The sequence below is a fragment of the Melopsittacus undulatus genome, chromosome 4 (assembly GCF_012275295.1).
Source record: "Melopsittacus undulatus isolate bMelUnd1 chromosome 4, bMelUnd1.mat.Z, whole genome shotgun sequence".
In the NCBI taxonomy this organism is placed as follows: domain Eukaryota; kingdom Metazoa; phylum Chordata; class Aves; order Psittaciformes; family Psittaculidae; genus Melopsittacus; species Melopsittacus undulatus.
The window spans coordinates 57784376-57803564 of NC_047530.1; the positions used below are offsets into that span (position 1 = coordinate 57784376).

The 19189-nt window shown below is 57.8% G+C and overlaps 1 protein-coding gene across 5 annotated transcripts; it reads left to right on the top strand.

Annotated features, from left to right (window-relative positions):
• Positions 1-5337: 5337 nt before the first annotated feature.
• LOC117436164 (glutamine-rich protein 2-like) lies at positions 5338-15659 on the top strand. 5 transcript variants are annotated; one of them, XR_004549602.1, is made up of 18 exons: positions 5338-5843; positions 5973-6109; positions 6237-6328; positions 6482-6602; positions 6769-6957; positions 7219-7341; positions 7517-7591; positions 7884-8048; positions 8184-8305; positions 8473-8538; positions 8833-8922; positions 9191-9344; positions 9504-9734; positions 11229-11302; positions 11824-11890; positions 12397-12521; positions 12912-13014; positions 13652-13788. XR_004549602.1 is itself a non-coding variant. In XM_034062661.1 (17 exons), exons 1-17 carry the CDS (start codon positions 5405-5407, stop codon positions 14529-14531), a joined length of 2403 nt encoding a protein of 800 aa, XP_033918552.1. In that variant the 5' UTR covers positions 5338-5404; the 3' UTR covers positions 14532-15659. The 5 variants fall into 5 exon arrangements, 4 of the variants coding, with proteins under 4 accessions (XP_033918552.1, XP_033918553.1, XP_033918554.1 ...); XM_034062661.1 differs by lacking the exons at positions 12397-12521; positions 12912-13014 and adding an exon at positions 14466-15659 and having other exon boundaries at positions 13652-13843; XM_034062662.1 differs by lacking the exons at positions 12397-12521; positions 12912-13014 and adding an exon at positions 14466-15659 and having other exon boundaries at positions 9507-9734; positions 13652-13843.
• The last annotated feature ends 3530 nt before the right edge of the window (positions 15660-19189 follow it).

Consider the following 19189-nt stretch of genomic DNA (forward strand, 5'->3'; position numbering starts at 1 on the left):
ATAGACTGGATGTGATGGTCAGACAAGGAGCTGTGTGTGGTGGCAAGGAGAAAGTCTGCACTGGGGGCTGGTGCAGCCAGGGAAGCTGTGAGGGGAGGGCCCAGCCGGTTCCAGCCGGTTCCTCAGCGGCCCCACCACAGGCACCCCCAGCCCGACGGCCAAGATGGTGATGCCAGAAGTGCTCCAGAACGGGCACAACCAGCACAGGCAGCGAGGAGCGAGGGCAGAGCGTGAGGAACGGCTCTGCCAGCAGTCAGGGGGAGCGGGGTGAGGGGTAGGGGCAGCTTGGCTGCCAGAGCAGGGATCCGCCATCCTGCCACCCGGGAAGGGGTGAGGAGGAGCAAGGGTGGAGAGGGACCCTCATGGCTGGACACAGCCCCGGTCACCATCACCCTGCACTGCCCCAGCACAGGAGGTGCGAACGAAGGAGCAGAGTTGAGCATGAGGTGAAAACTGGTGTGGGTGTGCATTTCAATTTGTCTTTGCTTCTTGCTAGCCAAACCTATTTGAGTTTCCCCAGGCCTGGCCCATTTTGCCCAGATGGTGACTGGAAGCTGTCTGAGGGCCTTCATTTTTGCCCACCAGCTTTTGTTCTTATTCTCTCCCCGTCCTGTAGGGGTGGGGGCCTCCAGCCAGCTGAGGTCAAGCCACTGCATATTATTCTTTATTAAACTTGTTCTTTTCTCTCCTGTTCACTTTATGGCTCTCTTTCCACTATTTATTCTCCTTTAGGTTTGCTTTGCATGTTTTTGTGGGCAACATGGACAGTTTCCCTGTGTATTTTGCTCGCTCCAGTACACTTGGGTTTCTCCACATCTCTGTATCTCAAGGTACGTACCCGCAGGGTGGCAGGTACATCCTTGCTTCCACAGTAGGACCGTCTGTGTGTTTAGTCCACTGTTTTCAGGACATTCTTATACATAAATCCATGGAATAAAATATTATGTACAGCACAGTGGCTTTTTCTGTGAGCCAGTATCTTAAAAGCTGTTCTCAACTACCAGTGGCACAGGACTCTTGCTTTAACTCACAAATCTCTCAACAGGATCACTCATGGGACATGAAGCCTTCCTTAGAAGAAAACCTTTGATGCCAGCCTAGTCCTTCTGAGTCAGCTCCCCAGCATGCAAGTCCATAAGCACAGCCAAGCAGAGGAAAAGTGAGACACTATTACTGGCTTCTGTCATTTAAGTACCAGATACCACTGCCTGCATTTTATTCCAGCCCCTATTTCCAAACAGCCACACATAGATTCATGCTTAAAAAAAACCCTTTCTCCTCCTTTTAGTAACAGTGATGTACTGCAGCGTAGAAGACATATAAATCTGTTGTCACCACTGGTTGGCTGGCTCAGCACCCTCACCTGCACTGTACTGCAACTCCAGTTAGCACAGAACACCTCAGTGTCACCGGTGAGTGCATCAAGTATAATGTGCTTTTTTAAACTTTTAAGGCTTCCCCTCCAGCTTGCACAATATTACTCAGCTAGATCTCCTAATTTCCTACATGCAAAACCTGAGCTCTTTGTTCTGAAGACACACAGCTTTCACCTGCTGCCAAACGGGAACCCATCTGGGTGCTGCGACTTCCACCCTTTGAAATGAGTTGTGGCCACCCCTGTTAGCAGGCAGCAGGCCTGTGACCGCATGCAGGATACCTGCATGGTTTTGGTTTAGGGTTTACCAGTGGGGCAGGGGGGATTCAAGGCAGCAGACGTACTCAGGCTGCTCACAATCCCCGTCTTGCAACTGAAACAACCAGCTTCCAGAGCATAGGGATTTGCTCAGGTATAGCAAGACCCTGATCACAGTGAAGTTACTTAGTTGGCATTTAACTGTATGACTTATTTTGGGTTTTCCCATGCACTGCAGTCCTATAGTACCTTTCTGTGTTGTGGCTCTGCTTGGTGCAGAGGGCCTGGGGCTGCTTTTCAGGACTGGTGCATGACAGGGAGACAGAGCCGTGCCAGCAACTTTGCCAGGCTGGCAAGGCACTACAGTGAAATGCTGCTCTGTTCACTGTGACTTCTTGGGCAGGCCCTGCAGCTCCTTTTACATAGCAAGAACCAGATCAAAGAGCCAGACACATCCTCAGATGACTGATACACACCAAACATGTCTTTGCCCACCCACATTCTTTAGCACTGGCACATCCCCTCAGCCTGGCCACCCTCAGGGACACACTACTCATGGCCAGGCATGGGACCAGGTTTATTTGCATGGTTTATATTGCAATGGGCCATTGCAATAAACACTACTCGTGGCCATCCCACCAGGCCCCGTGCTGGTTTAGGGGTCTCGCAGCTTCTGCCAGCCCTGAGGGCTGTCTAGAAAGCGTGACTAGTCCCTGGGGGTGTGTGTGGAGCTCCTGAGCCTAAAGCTCTGCCGGTTCCTGAAGTGAAGGTGTAGGATCCCTCCTAAGAGGGTGAGCTTCCTGCCCCACTGCATCTTGTCCCCATCGCTTTGTGCCTACTCCCTCTTGGAATTCAATCCTCCCGGCTCGGGAAAGCGGACTACACAGAGCATATCTCTCTTTAATGACTGAAAATGAATCTCTCATCTCTTTGACCAGAGCAAGGTTTGTCAAGTTCTGTCTCCGGCTTGCCCACCCTCATTCTGTGAGCGCCTCACGGCAGGAGGGAGGTGTCGGTTCTGTGGCATGGTCGGACCTGGAGGTTTCTGTGGGGAAAGATGTCCTTGAGGATTCTTTCTGTCAGTACTTGTCTGATGGGTGACTCTGCTTCCAAGATGTTTTGGAGCCCTCTCCTTCCTCGGCTTGCGTGGCAGCTTGTGTCTATCTGTGCTGCTTTTTCGTGCTTGTGCAGCTCTTTGCTGCGGAGTGAGGTGCTCCAGATGTGTGTGGTGATGCTGCCAGCAGCAGCCTTCCCCCCAGCATTGCCACGTCTAAGGGCTACAGTAAAACCTGTGCTGCTTTTGCCCCACAGCTCTGCCCTGTGGGCAGGCCCGCTCGCCTTCCCGGGGCGCTCCGGTTCCCTGGGCAGGGGCTGGCGGCAGCGGGATCTGTTCCGGCACCGGCACCCGTGCGCTCGAGCTGCGGGACGGGAGAGGGTCGCGGGGCGTCGCCTGGCAACGGGGGTGTTCGTCAGCGCCGCCTCTGTGAGGTCAGAACGGGCTCGGCCAATGGGCGTCGAGGAGCGGCCGTCGGCGGTCGGTAAAGAGGCGCGGCAGGGCTGGGGGGCAGCGACAGTTGCTGCAGGTACGGGGGGGCTGGAGGGGGCAGAGGCGGTGGGAAGGGGCCACCGCATCCGAGAGGGAGCAGGAGGCAGGCTGCCCGCTGACCTGTTCTCCTACCGCCAGCAGGTCAGACTCGTGTTGTCGGCCACAGCGGCAGCGATGGCTCTGCTCAGCTTGACCCAGCTGCTGGACGCCGCCATCGCGACGCCCAGTGCCCACACCGTGGACTTCGTAGCGCTGCGCAGTCTGCTGCAGGCCATAGTGGGGCAGCTGAGCCTGCAGGAGCGCTCCATCCGGGGCTTGGAGCAGCCTGCCGAGCAGGACAGGGCAAGGAGCCCGGCCGCGGGGCAGCAGGAGCAGCAGGCGGGTGAGCAGCGGCTTGCGAAGGACCCGCGGCAGGACAGCACCAGCGGCTCCGGAGCTGATGTGGCTCCCGACGTGGGGCAGCTGGCGGAGAGAGTGGAAACTCATGAGAGCAGCAGCTCTAAGGTAGGGGCTCTCCCCAGTCCCCTGCGTGCTCCCCCGTTGAGGAGCCTCCTCCTCCTCCAAGGGTGGCTCTTTGCCCTTGGCAAAGTCAGCTTCAGCGCTCCTGCACAGAGCTCAGCACGGGCAGGCAGGGCTGGGTGCAGCCTGCTGCCATGGGCTTGTGTGATGGCTTCCACTGGGGCAGGGTGGGGACCAAGTTCCTGGTCTGCAGGGACCATCCCTCCCATGGGGCTCATGCCTGCTACCCTCCTCTCCTAGGACAAGTCTGTCGACCAGGATCTCCCTGAGGAGATCAGCCAGCTGAAGGAGGCGCAGTCCCACATGCAAGGAGAAATCCGCATGATCCAGGAGGCGCTTGGCTTGGTGAGCTGCTGCTGGTGTCCCCAGGAGGGAGCTGGCCTCCTGCTCCCCTCCCTGCATCAGCCCGCATCTATCTCCCTGCGGACCCTGTCCTCTGGCCTCGGATGTCACCCGGTGTGAAGGGTGCTGGGAGGGAAGAGGGGGAAGGGTGCCCCAAGAGGGAAGCACGGAAGGGAGCTCAGCCCACCCTACCTGGAGCCCTGGGGAGGGCAGAAATGGGCAGCACTGCCTGCAGCTCAGGCTGCTGCCAGAGGTAACTGTGTGTCCACCCAAGGGGTGCTAAGGCCCTTCTTAACCGGACACCCATGAAAGCACCAGGGGTGCTGGGAAGGAGGGTCAAGAGCTACTGGTACAGTACAGCAGCAGCCCCCCGGCACAAGCCTGCCCAGCGTCCATCTGTCTAGTGCCCAAAGTTAATTTGCAGATGCTTCTGTTCAGTCCTGCTCTTGTGTTCTGACTGTCGTCCCTCTCCTCGCCCCACTTTAGGGGAACGTCCAGGATGGTGCCGGCCGGCTGCCAGGCCTCTGCAACCTCAGGACTCTGGCCGATGATGTGGTATGGTTACAAGCACGCCAGATCCTGCTACAGGACAGGAGATGGCTGCATCCCTGGGGGAGCAGTGCAGGTGATCCCTCAGCACTAGGGCTTGGTCCCCAGCAGTGCTGGGTGTGTGTGGGAGTGCTCCTGTGGTCCCCACTGTGCCCCTGGCTACAAGACTGGGGTAAGCCCTTGATCCCTTTCTTCCACAGGAAATGCTGAAGGAAAGGCTGAGCCTGTACCCGGACCCAGAGGAGGTCAACAACATGGTGCACTGGGACGTGCTGGAGGATTGCCTGTTGGGCAGCAAGGGAGAACGAGGCAGAGATGGAGGAAGACCTGGAGGAGGAGGAGGAGAAGAAGGAGACCAGTCTGCCACCACCAAGTCTCCCACTTTAGATGTGGAAACCCCCCGTGGGGCAAGCTCAGTGCTGGGATCCAGAGAGAGCTCAGTGGGGCTGAAGGATCCAGGGACAGCTCTACCGGTCCCTAAGCAGCAGGCAGGCATTCCCTCAGATCAGAGGAGGGATGTTAGCACCACAGCGATGATGCAGACGGTGTCTCAGGCTGTGCAGACCACCAGCCTGGGGACACAGCCAACAGAGCCAGAGTCCACGGGCACTCAGACCACCAGCCTGGGGACACAGCCAACAGAGCCAACAGAGCCAGAGTCCACAGGCACCCAGACCACCAGCCTGGGGACACAGCCAACAGAGCCAGAGTCCACAGGCACTCAGACCACCAGCCTGGGGACACAGCCAACAGAGCCAGAGTCCACAGGCACCCAGACCACCAGCCTGGGGACACAGCCAACACAGCCAGAGTCCATGGGCACCCAGACCACCAGCCTGGGGACACAGCCAACACAGCCAGAGTCCATGGGCACCCAGACCACCAGCCTGGGGACAGAGCCGGAGTCCACCGTCACTCAGACCAGCACCTCGGGGGAGCGGCTCAGCGCACAGCTTGACCGGGCTGGCCCCCTGGCAGCAGGGGCTCTCTTGCCAACAGCCGAGGGATTTGAGATCCCACTTGGTGCTGATCCCAGGGCCACATCCCAGGTGCAAGAGCTAGCCTTGCCCTCGGGCTCCGGCAGTGTCTACTACAATGCTTACAAGTGCTACATGGAGACGGTGGAGGCTCTCAAGCAGATTGGGCAGCTCAGACACCTCTATGATGCCCTGAAGGAGCAGGTGGCCCAGCTGCAAGCCGCCAGGCTGGAGCCGACTGAACTGGAGAAGCTGCGCCTGCTCCTCCAGGAGGGAGGTGGGAGCTCTGGGAGGCTTGTGGGGGGTGTCTGAAATGCTGGCTCTGGAGCTGGTTGTGCTCAGAGCGTGGCCTATAGGGTGAGACCCCGTTGCTGACAGTGTGTCCCCTTGTACCATGCTCTTGTAGGCCAGGAGAGCGCTGCCAACATGCTGGGTGACCTCCAGGCCCAGGTGTCATCCCTGCAGGGCTTGTCCAGGGAGCTGCAGGGCTTGTCCAGGGAGCTGCAGGGCTTGTCCAGGGAGCTGCAGGGAGAGAAGGGGAAGGTAAGGAGTCCCCGAGGGTGATGCAGGGATGCTGGGAGAGCTGGGCACGGAGGAGGCAGCTGAAGAGCCCCTGTGCTGGGATGCTGCAGGGACCATGCCCTGACTCTGCCCCCACTGCCGTTCCCAGATCAGGAAGCTGGAGAGTGCCCTTGGCAAACTGGAGGCAGCCAGAGCCAGCTGGCAAATGGATCTGAGCGACCGACGCAGCCTGCCATTGGGGTAAGAGGACAGGAGAGGGTTTTGTTCCCTGTGGGGCTGCAAGGGAGCCCAGGAGGGCTGGGAGCATCCCCTTCTCGCGGGGGTGAGGGATGCCCCCTGAGCAGCTAAGCTTGTGAAGGCTGAGCCTGCCTGTGCCCCCGTGTTGCTGTCCAGGTCCACAGCGCAGGAGGTGAATCGGGACATGAAGGATCTGTCAGAGCAGCAGCAAACAAGCAAGGCTGCACTGGATCAATTGGTGAGGCAGACGGCCAAGGAGGAGCAGGAGCAGGGGCAGGTGAGCCGTGGGGGGAGCTCCCACCACCCGCTGGCTCTTTGAGGTGGCCCTGGTGGGATTCCCAGCCACATCCTGTGGCTGGCTGGGGCATGGAACCTCCATGGCACTTGGGATTGTTGGCTGCATCTGTCCCGTCTCAGAGGTGATTCCTCTTCCCCTTCTGCAGCTGGAAGAGATGAGAGTGATGGAGAGCATGGGGCAGAAGGAGGGAGTATGCCCCATGTGCAGCAGTGACGGCGGCACACGTTTTGGGGAGCTTGTGCGGAGCTATGAGAAGCTGCAGGGGCTGGTGGACTCCCTCATGTCGAGGAAGAAGATGGGCAAGCTGGTGAGGCAGCTGCCAGGGAAGAGCCAGGTAGGGAGACGGCAGCACTGGGGCACTTGGGAGGGGCTGCCAGAACCATGCCCGGCTCTTTGTGCTTCGGTGTTATGTGGGGAGTTCCTTGCTCCCCCCATATTGTCTTGTAAAGTCTGCAGCATAGATTCAAGCCGTGCTGCAAATGTCCTGCTGGCACTGAGAGCCTATGGCCACTGGCCCAGTAAGCCAGGTCTGGCCCTGTGGGGCAGCCTGCCCACCTTGCATGGCACTACCTTGTGATTTTCCTCCCTGGAGCAGGACCAGGAGGTGCTGAAGCGCATCCAGGATGCCATCCTGCAGATGCAAGGAGAGCATGAAGAGTTCAAGTCTGTCATGAGGAGCCTCTGGGTTGACAGTCGCCAGCAGCAGGAGAAGATTGAGGTAGATGGCTGAAACCCCCATGGGCTTAGAACATCCTCCAGGCAGAGCCCAGGCTGGGGACCATAGGCGATTTGCCTTGTGGAGATTAAAAGCACCTTTCCCAGAGGATTCTGTGTGTGGGGAGAAGCAGGGGTGCTCCTGCCACAATGTCATAGGATGCTTTCTGTGTTGGCAGGGTCTGTTCCAGTGCATGGAGAGGCTGGAGAAAGAAAAGGCAGACAAGGGGGATCTGGAGCTGGGAATGGATGAGGTACAAGCTCAAGGGGCCTAAGCACCAGCCAAGGGGGTCCTGGGTAGGGTGACCAATGCCCCATATCCCCTGGGAGCAGAGCTGGCCTGCAGGTCCCTCTGTCTCCCCCCAATGTCCCTTGGGCTGGTGGGACCGACCCCATGGGGGTGATGGGGTGAGTGGGAGCACACAGCCGTGGGAGGAGCACAGTGGTCCTGCAGGACTGCCTTTGCCTCTGCCCCTGCAATGAGCTGACCCTGGCCCTTGCACCTCCAGCCTCTCACCACCGTTCTCATGCCTTTCCCTGTTACAGAAAGCAGACAAAGGCGCCTTGGAAAGCAAAGTGAGCCGTGCCCAATTCGAGGCGAGCCTGGAGCTGCTGAAGGAGAGAACCCAGGAGGTGCTGAGCCGGGTGACAGGCCAGGAGCAGGGGCTGCACGAGGTCCAGCAGCAGCTGCGGGAGGAGATGGCCTCCAAGGTGAGGGGCGGCTCACGGCCTCTGCGCAAAAATGGCACCTTCGGGGCTTGGTGGCCCAAGGCAGCATCCTCCTGAGGATTGCTGCTCCTGGCTGTGCCCTGGGGCCGCAGGCTGAGGGAATGTGTCTGTCTGCAGCTGGATCGCCTGGAGCTGGGGCCATTCCAGCAACAGCTGGATGAACACTGGAAGAGCAGCCTCCAGCAGCTCAAGGAAATGGCACCAGCCCTGGAAGCTGAGGATGCAGCTGGTATTAGGAAGTGAGTGCAACAGGGACAGGAGGGAGCCCACAACCAACCACTCTCCCTCATCCTATCCCCTTCCTTCTGTACCCAGCCAGCATGTTAGGAGCTTGCTGGTGTTGGGGGGATAAACCAGGCTCAAAACCAGGTTTCCCAACTCACCCAGCCCTTTCTCCCCTCCCCAGGCAGCTGCTGGTGGATTTCCAGTGCCTGTCTTGCGACAGACAACTCAGCGTGCGGGTGCCTGGCTCGTGAGTACCAGCCAGCACAGGCGCATCGGGAGCCTGGCATGGGTGGGATGGGGGGAGATGGGTACTGGTGATGCTGCAGACCAGGCATGGGGTTCCCGGTGTCTGCCTGCGAGGGTGCGATCGTGCCCAGCACCCTCCACAGGCCTGCCCGTCAGCGGGAGGATTAGGACCCCTCCTGGAGGGCAGCGGGCAGGGATGCCGTGAGGCACAAGCCTGTGGGGTCTGGGGTGCTGCCACGAACCAGGGTGGGTCCTTTGTCCCCTGTCACCCACTGATGTCTCTTGCCCTCCCCAGGCCTATCCCGTCCGTCCCACCCTTACCACCGCTGGTTCCTCACGTTGCTGGAAAATCCCAGCCCGTTGTAAAGACAGAGCAAACCCACAGGTAGGGGACACGGGACCCATCCCCATCCCTGGGGTGCCTGCTGGCCCTGTCTCAGCAAGGGAGAGTCCTTCCCTTGGTCGGGGTAAAGGGCTCTGCTCCCTGGGCAGGGCAGGGGAGCAGAGATGTGCCGCAGAGGCTCAGCTCTGCCTGCCCCAGGCCTGGGGCTTTGACAGCCTCCCCACTGTGCTGCCCTGTCTCTCTCTCAGTGGCGCTGAAGCCACATTGGGTGCTGAGTTGAGTTCTGATGTTCCCATACCCTATCCTGCAGGGAGCGGATGGCCTCATGCAGGTACCCCCCTGTGCCACGGCAGAGTGGGGGCCAGCATACCGTCACACACCCACTGCAGCGCAGCCTGCGCAACCCGCCTGTGCAGCCCAGCACCCCACAGGCACTCCAGCCAGCCAGCCTGCTCCCCAGCAAGGTAGGGATGAAGAAAGAAGGGATCTGGTGGGGGTGACTGAGGTTGGGAGGGTGATGCTGATCCCTGCCTCAGTTTCCCCAGGAGAGGTGGGTATAGAGGGTTGCCTGGGGATGCTGAATTGCGCCCTATGCTTTAGCCAACCAATTCTCTCCTCCCCAGCAGGACAAGATAGAGCTGTTGGGGCAGGACAGCTGCAGGGCTGGCCCGTGCCCCTCAGCCCCAGGCACCACTGGCTCCCTGGAAGACGGGTCAGCCTCATCCGCCAGCCCCCTTCTCCAGGGGCACCGGCCCCACCCGCCCCTCCAGCCCCGCAGGACGGATGCGGTAACCTGGCAGCTGCGCAGGACTGGGGGTCAGCGGCTGAATCCCGGTGCCCCGGCACCCCTGCAGGTGAGAAGGAGCTCCCAGCAGCAGCAATAAAGGGGCATGTTCAGTAAAGCGCCTGTGTGGCCTGACTGGAGGGAATAATGGCTTGGCATCTGCCCTTGGCCTATGGCCACGTGTCACTGAAGGAGCTGAAAACAGCCCCTGGCCAACCCCCTGCTCCTCATCCTCAGGGTCTGAGCAACCGGAGCTGCTGTGCCCCCCTGGCACCTCCGTGAGCCCTGTGTGGCCATGATGGCCCCTGCTAGGGGAGCCTGTGGGCCCTGAGTGGGGCTGGGGGAGCTGGGCAGTGCAGCAGCAGCAGGAGGAGGAGGATGCTCGGTTGCTGCTGACGGTGACAGCAAATTGGCACCTGGGTGGGAAGGGTGGTGGCGGCTGCACACGGTGAGGGACAGCTCTCAACTGCCTGCTAAAAGCAGGGAACTTGCCGGTATTGTTGCCCTTGTTTTCTGAGTGTGAGTATTGCAGTGCTATTGATAAAGAGCACAGAGCAGGAAGAGGCTTCAAGGTTTCATGCTAGAGTTGGCTTCCTTGGTATTTATGTCAAGGAAGGCAACGTATGGGTGTACTGCTTCTGGCATGTGTCGTGCTTTAAAGCCAGCCACACAGTCCCTCTCCCTCACACACAAACACCCACTTCCTGCCCTCCCCCTGCTCGCGGAGGGATGGGGAAGAGAATTGGAAGAACGCAACTCTCACGGGCTGACATAAGAACAGTTTAGTAACTAAGGTATAACACAAATCACTACTGCTACCACCACCAGTAATAATAATGATAAAGGAAATAACAAGGGAAGAGAATACAACACCTCACCACCTGCCGACCAACAGCTCCCCCCACCCAGCCCGACCGAGCACCAACCGATACCTAGTCCAACCCCGCAGGGAACTAGCCCTTCCGGGTAACTTCCAGTTCCATCCTGGGCATGATGTGCTAGGGTATGGAAGACTTCTTTGGTCAGTTTGGGTCAGGTGTCCTGTCTCTGTGTCCTCCCTGGCAGAGCATGGGGCTCAAAAAGTCCTTGGGCAGGTCAAACATTTGAGCAGTAACTAAAAGCATTGGTGTTACCAGTGCTGTTCCCAGGGGGAAGTCAAAAACACAGCCCTGCACCAGCTACTAAGAAGAAGAAGAAGAAATGACTGCTCCTGCTGAACCCAGGACAGCATCCAACTTAGATCATACCCAGCCCTTAATTCTCCAGGGTGGGTCAGGAGGGAAGGGTTTGCTGTGTCTGGGCCAGCAGCATCCTCCTACCCCATCGCCTCGGTCATGAAGAGCCTGGGGGCCGCTTGCTCCCAGAGTGGATCCAGTTTGGGGTGCTCAGACCTTGCCCTCCATGGACGTTCTGGAGGGGGTTTGAGCAGCACTGAAGCAAGAGAGGCTCTGGGCTGGGTAGCCAGTGCCTGGGAGATGGGATTTACTCCCCAGTGATGAGGAGAACAGGAGGCTGTGCTCCCCGGAACCAAATTAGTTACTGCTGGTCTCTTCCTGTGTTCCAGAAGCGGATGCGTGTGGGGGTGTCCCCACAGTCCTGCAGAGGAGTGTGCTGTGAGGTGCCAGAGTGGACAGGAAGGTAATGTACTGCTCATCCAGCAAGCACCCACTTGTCGGTGCCAGCCGGGAAGAAAGCGTTCACCTTCCCAGCCATCCCAGTAGCCAAGTCCTGCTCTCCACCGGAGCCGGGATGCTCCAGGCCCCTGAGCCATGGCTGCTGGGTCACCCAGCTGTGGGGAAGCCCTGGTGTTGTGCTGATGAGCGTCCCTGCAGCCTTGTTCCCCTGTGGTGCTGTGGAAGAGCAGGACAGGGGGGGTGCAACCAGGGCTCTGTGAGGAGCAGCGGCTCCCAGCCGGGATCCCTGCTGCTGCCCTGAGCTGCCTGAGCCGGGGCCCTGGGGAGGGGAGCGGAGCAGCTCCTCTGCCTGGAGCCACGCTCAGGCTGCTGCGGTGACTCAAGGCTGTTGTCCTGAGCTCTGCTCTTTGGCAAAGACAGCAAAGAAACACAGCAGGGATGCTTGTGGGAGTCCTTGGCGTGTTGGGTCTCGTCCTGCTCCCAGGGCAGGGCCCGACCCTAACTGTCTCTCTCTCGCTTGCGCAGGGAACGGGAGGTGCGAGGATGGAGCTGCCACCACTGGCAGCGGCCGGGGCTGTGCAGATGGAGGAAGGTGAGTGTAGGTGGGGCCCAGCTCTGTGCCAGGGTTGGGTGGGCCACTGGTGCAGGCCAGCTGCAAGACACGAGGTAGCTCAGGTCTGCAGGTGGGGTGAGCTTGAGGTGTCCCCTGCAAACCAGGAACATGCTGGTGCTGAGGCAGTGGCGTTTTCTCCCGTGTGCCCACCATGGATAGGGTCCTGTGGCACAGTGTGAGATGTGGCCACGTCTGGCAGTTTGTGTGGTTTGTGGTTCGGTGGGCAGCAGGCAAGGAGTGTCTGTGGAGGTGGGATGGGGCCGCTGGCCTGTGGAGCCCCAAGGGGCTCTTGTGACAGCTTCCCCATGGATCTCTTGTGGCCAGCTGCTGTCCCAGGGCATCACAGCCTTGTCCATGGCTTAAGGCCATGTCCCTGGCTCTGCCCTCCAAGATGGGCATCCAGAGTGGAGTGAGAAGGGAGAGCCCCCTTGGTACAGGCCAAACACCCCTGCTGGGAGCTGCTCCTGACTTGTCTCCTCCTGTAGTTGTCAAGAGGGCTGAGCAGAAGCGACGGCAGTCCCCGAGCCCACCACCATCGCCGGGAAACGGAATGCCACGCAGAAGGAGCATCTGCCTCCTTGTGCCTTGGGATAATGAACCACTGGTGCTAGTACATCGCTGCCTTGCAGGCTCTTTTGCCCTCGTCTGGGGACAGAATGTGCCCAGTGGAATTTGTGCAGGGCTGGGGGCAGGCTGACCTGCCTGCCTTGGGGCAGGAGCTCTCATCCTTGGCTGAGTGGGAAGTGATGCTCTCCCTTGCCCAGTGTGTGGTGGCTGTGCATGACTGTGCTGCCCGGTGCTGGAGCAGGTACTGGCTGGGCAAGGGTCCTGTGCCCTCAGCGCCAAGCTGGGGGCCAAAACGAATGGGAACCAGAGCTCTGCGGTGGCTGTGGCAGAACCACGGCTTCCTGGCTCTGGCACCAGCTGCTTCCACACGTCCTTCAGAGCAGCTCTGCCGGCTTCCCTGGGAAGGAACTAAGCTCCTGCTTTCTCTTGGCAGCCCCCTGGGCCTGACCCTGGCTACCCCATCATGGCGGAGATCATAGAGGAGGAGAGGAAGGCAGCGCAGCAGTGGTTGCGCTGACTGCTAGGGCAAAAGGAGGGTAAGGGCAGAGTGGGAATGTAAAGGGCATGGCAAAGAGGAGGCAGCCATGGCGGGGGCTGCCAGGGCAGTGGGGTGTCCGTGCAGTAAAGGCTGAGGAAGCTCCTGGGCCGGTGCTGTCTGGTCCTCGGCTCAGAAACTCCTCGAGCCTGGTGAAGGCTTGGGCGGGAGACCTCGTGCCCCGCAGTGCCCAGGGTGATGCGCAGGGTTCCCTAGAACTGTGAGCTATTCATGCTGGGAGGCTCTGCTTGCGGGAAAGCGGCGGAGGGAAAACTGCACCCTCATGTAAGGTCGGCAGAATTCGTTTATTGATACACACACATGTTTTTATAACATACTTAATTAGCTCATACATATTGCAAAAGCTGAGCTCATGATTGGTTGCTAAGCATTGCATTAATCTTGTTCCCGAAACCATCCTCGGAATGGGGAAGCGTACATTCTGCGGTTAGTTCTTCCTCTTCTCTTGCTTGCTGGACATTTTCTTTTTGCTGATCTTGCCAGTAGCTTTCCTCCAAGGTCACCATGTCCTTCATTCCACGCTCTGCTAGCCACTGCTGAATATGTGGCTCCACACTGCTGAGGGGCAGTCCCATCCAGCAAGTTGGGGGTCCTGATTTTGTGCTCCCTCCCAGCAGATGAGGTCCCCAGCACCAGTGGGGAAGGTACGTCCCTGGGCACAGCCATTGCCCAGGGCTCCTCGGGTACCAGCCGCACATGGGCAGCGTCTGCGACCACAGCATGGGTGGTTTCTGGGCAAGCCAATCCCAGCCCCAGCAGCCTTCTTGACAGCAGCCAGCCCAGACGTGGGAGCGCGCCCCTGCTGGGAGGTGAGTCGGGGCAGACGGGGCTTCTGCGGGGCTGAAGGGCAGGCTTAGATTTAGGCAGCAGCTTTCCTGCCAGACCTGGCTGAGCTGCCTGGGCTCAGCAGCCCTGAGGGGCTGGTGCTGGGGCTGTGCAGAGCCTTGCCATGCCAAGGGAAGGTTCTTCCCTCACTCGCTGCCCCAGTCCCCAGCCCCGGAGGGTGGAGGGGAATCCGAAATCCTTGCCACCTCTGGATGCAGTGGATGCATCAGCTCCTGTGGGTGCTGCCAGCTCCCTAAGGCCAGGCTCTTCCTCCTTTGCTGAGCCTGGCTCACAGTGGTGTGTTGCTTTCCTGGAACTCCTGCACCCTTCTTTGGGCAGCTCCCCTCAGGCCTTGCAGAAGACATCGCTTCCCCTGGCAGGGAGGGAGTTGGTGCTTCAGCCTTGAGGAGCTGAGAGGTTGTGTTGTCCCCTTGGGCTGGGGGATGGCGGAAGGGCCAGGCTGTGCTGTAGGAGCCGGCTGGGGTGGTGGCTGCTGGGCTCTGGGGATGTCAAACCTTCCATTCCCCCTTGGATAGGGATTGTGGTAGCCCCGGTGCCAGCTCAGAGTACGGCTGCAGAGACCTGAGCAAACCTTTGTGCTTGCAGGTTCATCCAGCCCTGCCTCTTCGACGCAGGCAAGATCCAGGACCCATGGAACTCTCAAGCGGCTAAAGGCAGGCATCCATCATTCCCATCAGTAAATGGCAGTGCTGCTGGCCCACCACCTGCGGGGCTCCTGGTCCAGAGCAGCCCCAAGGCGGGACCGGAGTGATGGGATTAGGCCCCTTCTCTGCCACCAGCAAGAAACCGTGCTGGGTGGCAGCGCCCAGGGCGGCATGGGGTGAACCAAACTCTTGCTAGGGGAAGAGTTCCACCCCCAGGGCTGGATGAACGTCTCTGTATCTCTGCAGCCTTTCCTTCCTGGCTTTGTTTTGCCATGTTTCCTAGGGTGCAAACCCTTGCTCCAGCCCTGGCAGTCCCCCTGCTCCCTTCTCTTCCCCTCTCTGCTGGTGCCCCTCCCCATGTTTGGGTGCTCTGGAGCCAGCTGGGGAGTCCAGAGCGGATGGGGATCCTCCCCACATCCAAACTGTTTTCCATCTGTGGCTCATCCCCACCCGTTTGGGGTTTACCAGCTCCCAGGAGCTGCGGTGCTGTGTCCCCTGGGGCTGTTCAGTGGCAGAGGGGCAGAGGCTGCCAGAGCCAGGGGTCACCCGGGAGCTGCTCCCCCTGCCCACAGGGTGCCCCCCACCCTCAGGAGGGCTTTGCTGCCGGCTCCTTTACCCTCTGACCCTTGTGAGTGTGTCGGGTGGAGTCTGAATTTACAGACAAACCACAAATACTTCAATGTTCTTTCATGGAATAACACTTTGGGTTTACAGCTGAGCTGTTCCAGCAGCTCCTCGCTTCTAAATGGTGATGGACGTGGGGGTGACTCACCCTGTCCTTTTTGGGTTTTGTTCTTCCCCAAGGAGGAGGAGTGCTCTGACACCGAGTGGCCTTTTGGGCCAGCAGCAGCAAAACGTCCGCGGCTGTGAAGATCCGTTGGAGATTTTATTGTTCTATGTTTGTTCTTCACCTGTTCTAATATTGTTCTTTTGTTGTTCAACTGTAGTTGTTTTGTTGTTTTATTGTTATTTATATTTATTGGGGGTTTGTTACACTTTTTTTCTACCCCTGTTGTTGTAACAATTAAAGACGTTTTTACCATAATTTTACAACCATTTTACTATTTTTAACTGTCAATATGTAATTCCCACCCCCCACCGCACCCCCCATCCCCTTTTTATGTCCCCACTTCAAATAAACAGTCTGTGTTCACATCTGCCTTCCCCATGTTTGATTGCTGGGCCAGGGCACAGGGTGCTGTTTTCCAGCACCCTCTGCTTGTGGGTACTTGCTTCTGTTCAAACACAGCTGTGTGTTCAAACAACAGTTATTCTTATTATTATTATTGCTCTTTATTATTATTATTTCACTGTTTTTCCTCCACTTGGCTTCTGCTTTGAGCAGTGGCAATTTCAGTGCAGGACTGCAAAAATGTGCTGGAAAGGACAGTGGAGAGACAGAAACTCTGCTCTAGAAAGGATCAAACTTGCTCCTCGTAGGAGTGCACAAAGAGGAGGTTTCTTGCTGCTTACTGCAGAGAGAAATAGCACAAAATAGGATCTTTTATTCCTGAACTTCCTTTGAAAATGCTGCAGCAACTCATCACCAATGTGCCACATGATGCTGTCAAATCACACTGGGAACAATTCAGTATTAAATTCACTCCTTTACTAAAGGCTCAAGAACTTTGGGCAGAACTGGTGGTAGCCAGGGCCAGCCAAGGGTCCCGGTCACCAGGCAGGTTTGTGGGGTGAAAGAGGTCCGAGGCCAGGCCAGGAGGACAATCTGCAGGTCAGGGGAGGGTAAAGAGGGTCAGACAAAACCTGTGACCACCAAGCAGATGTACAATGTACAGCAATGAGGAGAGGCTGATGTTGGCTCAGGAGGTCAGTACATGGCTCAGCATCCAACAGCTCAGGACAGGCTGAGCTGAAGACCCACATTGATACAACAGAGCTCAGGAGGGACTGAAAGCCCTGAGCTGAGCAGCTCCTGAGCCTGGGGGCAGGGTGTGTGTGGAGGCTCATCAAGGCCTATTAGCGCTCTCAGGGCTAACAGCACAAGGAGAAAGTGAATTCTGTTAAGAGAGAGGGTAGGTACCAGCTACCTACTATACTAATACTGCCTCTGGCAGCAGCTCTGATATTCATACTCCAACAGGCATGCACAGAGGGAGTTTTGCCTTGTTCCAGCAGCAACTGAGATGCAACTTAGTGAGAAGAAGGGCAGAAGAGGAGACAGAGGAACCCCCAGTGGTGCCAGGGGCTGTGGAGACTCCACTTACTTCTTCATGACCATGGAGTGGAGGGCATTGCCAAGCATGTGGTCCTCATCGGGCAACACAAACGTGACTCAGTTTCCATCTGTCCCATCTGCCGGACCTGCCATGAATGGGGAGAGAAGAGATGCTGTAAGGTTCTCTGAACACCAGCCCGAGGGTGAAGAATCAACAGCTGTGCTCAGCTTCAGCACAGCACCTGTAGCTCTGGCTGGCCCATGGCTGTGGCTCATGGCTCAAGTGCTGCAGTGTGACCAAGAGCAACTTCACAGAGGAGGGAAGGTGGCAAAATGATGGAGCTCAGAGAAACCTCCCCCTGGTTATCCAAGTGCCCGTGCACCCTTGCTCCTCACAGGGAGAAGAGGAGCCCAAAGCAGCTGCAGCTTCGGGACCCACGGTGGAAAGAAGCTGGGAGTGACTGTTGAGGACTTTGTGAGTGCAGGTCCTGCCACCAGCCCAGGCTGGACAGGAATGAGAGGGACAGTAAAGAAGTGCCCAGGGAGGCATGGGGGCTGTCAGCAGGGAAAGCGGATCCCACTTCAACACCAACATCAGCCCCAATTCCCACCCCTCGGAGGAGCCTGGGAAGGCACCGGCAGCCTCAAGCTGCTGAGCCCACGTGTCATGACCCCCACAATGGCAGCAGCCGCCCCTGCAGTGGCAGAGCCGCTTTCCTGCTGTGCGGCTGCCCTGGAGCTCAGCTCTGTCCCGCTCCCAAAGCCAGAGCCGCGCAGGGAGCACCCGATGCTCCTGGGCAGCTCTCCCTGTCAGGCTCTGCCAGCACAGTCTGTCAGGGCAGGACAGAAGATGTGCAGCGTTGGACTTTTCAGTCTCATGCTCTGTCAGCGAGGAGGGGCATGTGAAGGCAGGAGGAAGCAGAGACAAAACACCTTACCCAAACGAGCCAAAGGGGTATCCATCCACAGCACGTCATGCCCAGTATAGAAACTGGGGGGAGTCACCCCGAAGGGGCAGGCTGCAGATAGGCCAGGGGGTGCTGAGCATCTCTATTGTGCATCACTGCTGACTACTGTTTTTTTCCTTTGCCCTTTTAGTTTTATATTGTCTCTTGTCATCATAGTTATTACCATTATTAGTACTAGTAGAAGTAGTTGTATATTATGCTTGCTATGGGACTGTTCTTACCTCAGTCCATGGGATAGTAGTAGTAAAAGTGGTTTTATATTATACTTCAGTTACGGGTCTGTTCTTAATGTCAACCCGTGGAGAATTCTTTGGATTCTCCTCCTCCCCAACCGCCCCATCTTGCCTGCAGAGAGGCTGGGGAAGGGGGGCTGAGGGGCTGCCTGGTGCTGAGTTGCCAGCTGGGCTTAAAGCACAATGCACCTAATGCCAGTGAGCTACCAAGGTGTCTGTGACTCGTGTGCTCTGGCTGACACATTGCATCTTCATCTCCTTCCACCTGGGACAGGAATCTGGAAATAAAGGAAAGGCCAAGTAACTCCTGGGTTTCCAACAAGGCCCTGGAACCTTAGGATGCACCCTGCAATTCACGGCATGGGTGAAGACAAGCTGACTGCAGAGAGCGGTAGAGATGGGAGCCTTCCACTGGGCAAAGCTGATCCATCTCCAAAACCAGTTTTGGAGGGGAAGGAAGACAGCAGCACGAAGAGTGGATGTCTGCCTGGACACCCCTTACTTGCAGCTCAGCTCTGCCTCCCTTTGGCTGTATGGTCTCTGTCCAATATTACCTATATTTCAGACTGGGAAATGCTCTGTGTGTTCTGGAAAAGCATGGGAGTTCCTTTCAAATCCTCCCTTTGAGGGCATCCTCTCTACAACATGCTATTGATTCATGAATCATGAATCCCAGCTTGGTTTGGACTGGAAGGGACCTTAAAGCTCCTCCACTTCCAGCCCCCTGCCAGGGGCAGGGACATCTTCCACTAGAGCAGTTTGCTCCAAGCCCCATCCAACCTGGTCTTGAACACTTCCAGGAATGGGGCAGCCACAGCTTCTCCGGGTAACGTGTGCCTGTGCTTCAGCCCCCTCACAGGGAAGAACTTCTGCCTAATGTCTAATCTGTATCTCCCTCCAAAGCCCTTCTGTGTGCATTCAGCTGAGATAACACCTGAGGTCCCTACATACACACCAGCTTTAATGGAGCAAATATCCTGAAAATGTTCCCCCTCTCACAGTTGGACTCCACCTGAGCTCTGCAGCTCCATGAGAAGTTGAGGTGGGCATTGTGTTACTTAGCAACTTGAAAGAAAAAGAGAGAGAGCAAGAGAGAAAGGGGAGTGTTGGGGATGCAGAGAAATGGAGAGATCACCAGTCTTCCAATGGGGGTGTTTGGTGTGGAGAGGGAGCCCCAGGGGCTCGCACATGCCCCTGTTTATTGGCCCCAGTTCCTGGACTTCTGGAAGCTTCTCTCGCCCATGTCCAGGTGTGACTGACACAGCAGTGAGTCAAGAGAAGTTGCTCC